Source organism: Lottia gigantea (assembly GCF_000327385.1).
Source record: "Lottia gigantea unplaced genomic scaffold LOTGIsca_66, whole genome shotgun sequence".
Classification (NCBI taxonomy): Eukaryota; Metazoa; Mollusca; class Gastropoda; family Lottiidae; genus Lottia; species Lottia gigantea.
The window spans coordinates 1,610,623-1,619,721 of NW_008710245.1; the positions used below are offsets into that span (position 1 = coordinate 1,610,623).

At 33.2% G+C, this 9,099-nt stretch overlaps 1 protein-coding gene across 1 annotated transcript; it reads left to right on the forward strand.

Moving 5' to 3' along the window:
* Positions 1-5,993: 5,993 nt before the first annotated feature.
* On the forward strand, positions 5,994-8,635 carry LOTGIDRAFT_129607 (hypothetical protein; the record flags this gene model as incomplete). Its single annotated transcript, XM_009064918.1, has 6 exons — positions 5,994-6,145; positions 6,414-6,505; positions 6,820-6,902; positions 7,542-7,581; positions 8,108-8,176; positions 8,463-8,635. Coding segments are annotated over 6 exons (609 nt in total), but the record flags the coding sequence as incomplete, so codon positions are not given.
* Positions 8,636-9,099: the final 464 nt, after the last annotated feature.

Genomic DNA, 9,099 nt, shown 5'->3' on the forward strand with positions numbered 1-9,099 from the left:
TACAAAAATTTTCATAAGTGGCAGCTCAGTTGCCACGCGTTCAAGTTAAAAATTACACTTTAGTTTGAACAGTCTATAATATTGTAATAACACTGGGTTTACATTACTGTTAAGATATTTGAGACTTCTGTCCTTACGTTTTTATTCAATTGCACACAAGCCAAATTATCAAAAAATGTGAAAAGAGACAAGGGCAGCTAAAAATTAAGCACTATTAAGAAAGGGAGGGGGGTGTCTAATATTTACCGCTTGGAATTTGGTGTTTGGTGTTTTGACAGCAAATGAAATCATCATCATTTACAACTTGGCCATTACAACACACTCTTCTTTTATCAAACTTATCATATTTATCATTAACCTCACCATTACAACAAATACTCACATTTTTGTAGAAAAACTTGGGATGTTCTACAAGAAAACAATAATGTGAATTGCTGAATTAAGAAAATGGGGTTCCGGGGACTCTGGACAGTGACGGCTTCAAAGGTGTGTATGTGTGTTCAGCAGACCCCCCCACCCCCTCACCGCTCGAATTATTTTTATTGGCTAAGCACCCCCCTTTCTCATAATACGTTAGAAATAATATTCAGTAGTATTCAGAAAATTTCTCATTAGATTTTTTATCAGTTATAATTTATTCTGCGTGTAACATTATATGGTCCTTCTAAAAGTCGAATTTCTCTTGTATAGTGTTTCCGATATACTGTTAGTCATTATTGAGTCACACCCAACGGACCACGGTGGTTTCAAAGGGGGGAAAATTAAATTGTTACAGTCCTTTATCAACGGATTAATCATATTCTATTTGTATAACTTTTCACATTTAAATCCTACAAGTTCATTTGTAGATAAACATAAAAATTCCCAAAAACATTTTGGTCAATAGCTGTATGTATATGCATAATATGTGACTATTGACATTTATATTATACTGAATATAAATCCTGGCATTTTCATTATTAAACAGTAGGCCTACTTGAACTATTTTCGCTTCAATGCATTTTGCAAGTATGTGAGATCAACAGTTTATTGTAGCAAATTGTACTGCTTAAGCCTATACCTACATCATCATAAATTTATATGATACTAAAACATGAGTTGGGTCTTCTTCGTGTTGCAGGTTACACGGTGTTTGAAAAACGAAGCCGATGAGATGTGCCGACTTTAATATTCCCAATGATATAGATGATGTCATAAATCGTGAATGAAATAAGACTAACATAATGGGAATAACTGCATAAGAGCCTAGACCTCACCACTTAGTTTTCAGGGGTAACTGTTTATTTAAGACAGGCGGAAGTAATAGATTAAGATATGAATCTCTTTTTTTATCTTGTACTAAGTAGATATAGCTAGGCTTATTTCGTTTCGTGTATTTTATGTGGGCGGTTCCGCTCTCCACTTTTGATCTGCTGAATTTTTTTATGCGACAAAGGTTGTTAAATTATTAGACCAATCAATTGCTCTGTTAATAAAACATTTTATTAATAAATATCTGCCAAGGGCTTGAAGTCACGGTTTGTAAGACATACATACCTTTATCATAACAACATTCTTTATCGACAGCCGGTGGTTCATATAAATGTCCACATATTTTATATCCCAACTTCAAAAGCATCATTCTCCGATGCAATCCCAGATTGTTCCGACCATTTACAACTAATAAAGAGAAATATTTCATATCAATCAATGTCCGACCTGCAATACTGACAAGGAGGACCCGGATAGGCCTACCAAAAAAAAAAAAAAAAAAAAATTCCAACGGTATCTTCCGACCGAATCCTGGATCCTCAGGTTATAGCAAGCAAGCGCCTATAACTTCCTGAAGGCTGCTTTATCAGTTTAAAGAGTAAAACAAAAATTTACAAGACAAGATCTATTTAAATTACTTTTATTTCGTTTGTCATTGAGGGAAGGAATTAAAAATTAAAGTTATTGACCTATTTTACCTGGATCTATAAAGAGTCCAGCTTTCACTTGGTCACAATTCAACTTTTAGAATACTATTTGGAGCATAATGCATTATTTCGAAAGTGTGAAGTAGTTAGTCAAACAGTCGGTAGTTAAAAGGCACTGTCACTTTTTACTACCGAAAACATGTTTATCTGCCGCATAGTTTTAATGTTTTTATTTTTCTTTGTGGTCATTGCAACAAGATAAATGTTACGACGGAATATTTCTATTTGATAAAAAAATCTGGGCAGTTCCTTTAACCAAGGTTGTAGTAATGAACACTAGATCTAAGTCATTTTAAAAGAAAAACAAAAAATATTAGGCCTACATACCGTGTATGGACAAACAGGTAAGAAGCATACAACGGAAGAGAACTCCTCGAAACATCCTCTTTGATTATCGGCAAAATATGAAATACGTATGAATTTTCCATTTTGCTATATAAATTCTGATAGGTAATTCCAATTTTGATTTTGCATGGACATCCTATAAATAGATCAGTGACGTCATAGGAAGTAACCCGTGTTTTTGTTCCGGTTTACCATTTTTGTGAAAGAAAGATAATAATATGGCAAACGGTAATAATCCCTCTAATTTTGAAGATGGGATATTTTTCTTTTTATAACGAAATTCAACCAGAAAGTCTAGTCAAACAATTCAGCACTTTTTTTATTACCAACAATCATAGACTTTTGGCTATTTTGGCCTGCTCCTACAAATCTGATAAAATTTTCCACTCTGTGTGACACACTCGCGTCTCACAGTCACGTCTCACAGTCTACATGCCATTAAGAATATCTTTGGGCTTGGGTCCATAGAAATATTAGGTTCAGTTCTTTTACATTTAAAATAGACACATTTCACTGCTAGAGAGTTCATATGAAAATGATCTAGATTTACATTTGCGGTCTGAAAAATCTTGTTTACAAAAAACAACTTTTCCAGTGGTTGTCTGGCAATTTTAGTAAGCTTATTCTTAAAGTCTGACACTTGGTGAATTTTTGTTAACATAATAGTAAAATGACTATGAACATAACTATGTAGGGAGTCGGACTTTAAAATAGATTATGATGTGTTAAGGATACACTATAAACATTCGACATAACATTATGCATTTGATGTAAACAACTTCATAAACAGGAAGATCACTGGACTATTGAATAGAAGTAGGCTTAGTCAAATAAAGATTATGATGAAATAATAACTTGAAAAACAAGACAAGGTTAAACATCCTCTTCTAATCTACTTGTTAATAGTTTAATATACAGAGTAGTTTAAGAAGCCCCATTGTTATTGGCCCCTGGACCCCAGCAAGGAAGAATTAAGGCCTAGCAAACCTTCTTAAGTTCAGCAGAGATTGATGAAATGACAGAAACCAAACAGATGAAAGTTTTGATCAAAATCGTTAGAGTTTTCAAATTTTCATAGGGAATGCTCCAGCTCATACTCATAGCAATAGAAGCGCTCCATGTGGACCGGCTCTGCCCACACAACCTCTACACAGAATCTAGGGCCCAGCTCCAATTCATTCCTGTGACGAGTTTTAGTCAATGATTAGATATTTCCTTTGGCCCCTTTGGTTCTTATTGTGTGTTCAGACGACTAAACTTAAGGCAGCATAACTATCAGGCTCTGTTCTTTAAGCTTAATTTCTTAAAGTCATCTGAATGTGACCGGTTAAGATTTAGCTGCCCTAACTTGCACCTATTTCGAAAGCAGCTCAAATCCTGGTTTGAAAAGTTAAGCTGGCTTATTTTGGCCATTTTAGTTTCAGCTGACAGCTCCTTGCTTACATTAAGCCGGTTATGTCATGTCTGCACGTGCGTAATGATATTGTCATCTTTGAACGGCACGATGACCTCCTAGGTTTATGTCCGCCACCAAAAAAACAGTAAACCAGACTCGAATCACTCTTAATTTTTGTTCCCTGAACGCACTTTTAGAATGTTGGCAAGTGTTTATTAGGATCAACTTTAACGGAATATTCCTATAATTGTCTTTTTATATATAAAAACAAAAAAAATAACCTAGGAGGTTATCTGGCCGTTCAAAGATGACAATATCATAAGGCACGTGCATATATGCCCATATTGATGTTGTTCAGAATGTTGATGAACATCACCCATGACTGCCATTCTTTCCTGTAAATATTATATTTGCAAAGACATCAAGTCAATTTTACAATTTTTAACCCATGAAACAAGTTCATATTGTTTTTTTTATGAAATGTAAAGCAAGTTCAAATTCGAGTGCTATCTGATGATTTGAAACAAAGTTATTTTCCATACTAGAAATTAAAGCTCATGTTGAATTAGAGTAGTTGGAGCAAGTTTTCAGTCTTGCTTGATTGGGTCAGTTTGTAATCCCATTTGGGCCAACTGTTGGAAAATTACATTGAGCAACATGTAAATATTTCATAACAACTAAAAAAATTTCCATAGAAATTATTTCTCATATGGGTCACATGGCAAGCTTTATTTTTAGCATTTTAATAAAAATTGTTGAGATGACCATTTTTGCTTTTGCGTGTAAATAAATTTTTACAACATTTGAAATATAACTTATAAATTTTATATCAATAAGACTATGAAAGTTTCTTTTTGTCTTTTTTGGATTTTTTGACTACATTCATGGCAGCATAAACTAGGATGCTGTAAACGGTTCCAAATTACAGCCGCTCAAAGTTGAAGAAATTTGAAAAACTAATAGCCTTTTTATACGCCAACACGTAAGATGGGCGTATATTGTAATCACCCCGTCGGTCCGTCCGTTCACATTTGGCTCGTGCTCACTCTACAGGCTACAGTTCTTTATGGATTCTTTTGATTTTTATTTTGTGTGTCAATGTCATTATGAAGATGATCCCTATTGATTTTCGTGATGATTGGATAATTTTTCACCGAAATATCGTGTCTGACTTGACGTTTTTCTCTATTATCTATATTGTGCAACTCGTGCTCACTCTACAGGCTACAATTTTTTACAGATTCTTTTGATTTTTATTTTGTGTGTCAATGTCATTATGAAGATGATCCCTATTGATTTTCGTGATGATCGGATAATTTTTCACCGAAATATCGTGTCTGACTTGACGTTTTTCTCTATTAGCTATATTGTGCGACTCGTGCTCACTCTACAGGCCACAATTCTTTACAGATTCTTTTGATTTTTATTTGTATGTCAATGTCATTATGAAGATGATCCCTATTGATTTTCATGATGATCTATCGATTTTCGTGATGATCGGATAATTTTTCACCGAAATATCGTGTCTGACCTGACGTTTTTCTCTATTGCAACTCGTGCTCACTCTACAGGCTACAATTCTTTACAGATTCTTTTGATTTTTATTTTGTATGTCAATGTCATTATGAAGATGATCCCTATCGATTTTCGCGATGATTGGATAATATTTCACCGAAATATCGTGTCTGACTTGACGTTTCACTCTATTAGCTATATTGTGCGACTCGTGCTCACTCTACAGGCTACAATTCTTTACAGATTCTTTTGATTTTTATTTGTATGTCAATGTCATTATGAAGATGATCCCTATTGATTTTCATGATGATCTATCGATTTTCGTGATGATCGGATAATTTTTCACCGAAATATCGTGTCTGGCCTGACGTTTTTCTCTATTGCAACTCGTGCTCACTCTACAGGCTACAATTCTTTACAGATTCTTTTGATTTTTATTTTGTATGTCAATGTCATTATGAAGATGATCCCTATCGATTTTCGCGATGATTGGATAATATTTCACCGAAATATCGTGTCTGACTTGACGTTTCACTCTATTAGCTATATTGTGCAACCCTGTTGTGCAACTGACAGCTGCCAGTGGGCGTATGTTACCTTGCCTGGCTTTTTTTTTTTGTGTCAACACGACTTACTAAAACCATTATCGTAGGCAAACCGTAGATGCCATACACTTGTGCTTTACAGGGTGGGTAGCCTACGTCTAGTTCTGCATTTGCCAGAATATGGAGGGTTGATAATTATTATTTTATATATATATATATATATTTTCAGATAATTTAGGTATATCGTGGCATGACACAGCATGGATACCAATATTAAACCAGAATAATGTTATGGACTATTTCTCAGAGCGAAGTAATCCCTTCTATGATAGAATGTGTAATAATGAAATGATAAAGATGCAGCGTTTGAATCCAGATCAGTTACAGTAAGAATCCTTACTTCAACATGCTCAATTTTAAGGGAAATTCCATATATCATAAGTATCATGTCTCAATATTTGGGTATTTTAAATAAGGAGATCTTACTAACGATATATATAGTCCTTTAAATACTGATATTTAATACCTGTATATCACCAATGTTTCCTTTACAACTGTTTCTAATGCAATAAATGATCAAAGCTTTTATTTATTTTGGAATTTCTGGCTTATTAAATGAAAATTTTGAAGAACAATAAGAATACTGTATTTCAGGAATATGGTTGGTGTGGAGTATGTTTTATTACATGTTCAAGAACCTATATTATATGTTATACGTAAACTTCACCGCCATTCACCAACACAAGGTAGTGATTCTTTTTCATTTATAATGGTTGTCTAAAACATGTTTAAAATTTCACTGTGAATGGTTATTGAATTTCAGTGTGAAAGGTTATTGAATTTCATTCTGAAAAGTTAATAAATTTCAGTGTGAAAAGAAATTAATAAGTCATTGAAATTTACTATAAAAGTCAATTAATTTCTGTGTGAAAAGTCATCACTCTACCTACAAAATGAAAAGAAATTGAATATCTTGAATGCTGCTATATATCCACATTATGTTAATTTATACAGTAACATGATATAATGGATATAGGACTTAATTAATTTATATTTACAGTCACACCTTTAGCACATTATTACATCATTGCTGGTAGGGTTTATCAAGCTCCAGATTTATGCAGTGTCTTAAACTCTAGATTGGTAAGTATCTGTGAAAAACATTGCCTGCTTTGACTTTTGTAAGTGGATATTTGCACACAATCATAGCCTCATAAAGCTGTCTGGTGTTCTAAAAGAAAGAACAATGCCTGCCTTGCTACCATATCATCCTAACATTATTTCTATGAACTTGACAAAGATAGCTTTTTTCCTTCTTTGTAAAACTCTGTAGGTTGAGCCTACCCCTTGACTGTATTATGGCAGACATTGTAGATTATCTGGTAAATGTATTGAGGTTCAGCTTTGGATTTTGTCATGGTGAAAAATTGATCATAGCAACCCCTGGAAAATGTGACCTTTTGAATCTGGCCCTTATAGTGACAATATCACATCTATATATCACGTCCAAGCAACGTGTAGAGCCAGATTTGTACTGATTATACATACTTACTCCTTTACAACAAAAATTTCTCAAGTCTAATTGACTAAAAACCTTTAATTTTAGAAATGTTGGTATTCATAATACTTGATGTATTGTAATCTTGTGATTCAAAACTCATAAAGTTCATACACAGAAACAAGGAAACATTTCTAGATTAATATGTACTTTCGATATTTCGAAACAACTCCCACACAAAAAAGAAAGTTGATTTTCATGTTTCACCATTTTTTTGTTTTTAGTTAAATTCAGTTTCAAGTCTACAGTCAGCTTTTGATGAAGGTAATGAAAAGTTCCTTGTTCATTAATTTTCCAATAAAATTCATATAGGTGTTATCAAACCCTCCCAAATCATCAAAACTCTTAATCAATCAATGATATTAGCTTTTATTTTTAATATAGCCACTTCAGTTAAGGTCTCAATACAGCCCGTGGAGTGTTTGTTAAATATAACTTTTGACCCAGTCTGATAAACACAAAATGCCAGCACTGGAGGGGGTCGAAATTTGGTTGCTTAAAGCAGTCTTCATCGAGTAAGGTCAAAAGGTTAATTTGGCGAATGTTCAAGAGGTCTGTCGTTAGACCTTAACTGAAGGAACTATTTAAAGAATAAGAAATTGTTTTGTTTAACTATAGGAGAATCTTTCGTCTAAATTAAATCCTGAAAGTGATACAGATAACTGAAACATAACTCTATAAGCTGGTAAAGCAAATATCTACTTGACTGTATCTCTTTTAGACCTTACACAGTCATTGATATGATGATTAGCTAAGGAAAATCAGTTATAAAAATTTTGCCCTTTTTCAGCATCCAGCTACTCTAAATACACACCATCTAAAGGTTATATTTGGCAGTTTAAAGACAAAGAAGAAAAAGGTGAGAAAATATTTAAATTCTGTCTCTTGAAAAGGGCTGTCAAATAATTCCCCTAAATTTGGAAATTCCCTTTAAAAATTAACGTATAAAAAAGTCCTTACAAAAATTATCTTTTATGTCAAATTTCCGAATTATAGTTTTTTAGTAGTTCAAAATGGAATTGTTTCTTCAAATTATAAAAATTCTCAATTTATGATTGCGAAAGCACATTGGGTGGAGAGTGAAAAAAGATAGAGGCTACCATCTTTCACACATTACTAAACATAAATTTTTTCAGAAAAACCAGACCAAAAGGAAAAGAAGAAAAAGGAATTGCCCAGCTCCTCATTTCAAAGATCTCGAGTAGATTTATTACTTGGTGAATTGGGTAAAAAATTCCCACCACCCACAATAGCACTGGCACAATCTGACCCTGTCGCAGTCAACAAAGGTATGACTTTTATTCTGAATGAACACTAAATAATATAATGTACAGGAAACAACAACAATGAAATATTAAAATATTTTAATTTCTTTTTCTTATGTTACTTCTCAGAGTAATCCATTGCCTAGTGAAGCAATGGGAAATTTTGAAACATGAATTAGATAACAAAACTTGTTCAACAGAGTAGCTTACTACCTTGTGACTCACATGGGATTTTAAAAGGGCTATTTATATGCCATTGAACTATATTATAAGTAACAAAACTTATTACAAAATAAGGACACTTTGAAATGAAAGTAACTGTCCAACCACATTTATTTCTGGGATTGTCTTTGTGAGCTTACAGTTTGAAAATTTGAAACAATAATTCACCTGAAAATTCCCTTCTGGAGACTGAAGACTGTCAATTCCCTGTAAGAGTTGATATTTTAATTAAAATTGGAACGAAGTTAATTGTTTGTTGTTGGTTGTAAAATTTCTGTTCTTTGGCAGAAAATGT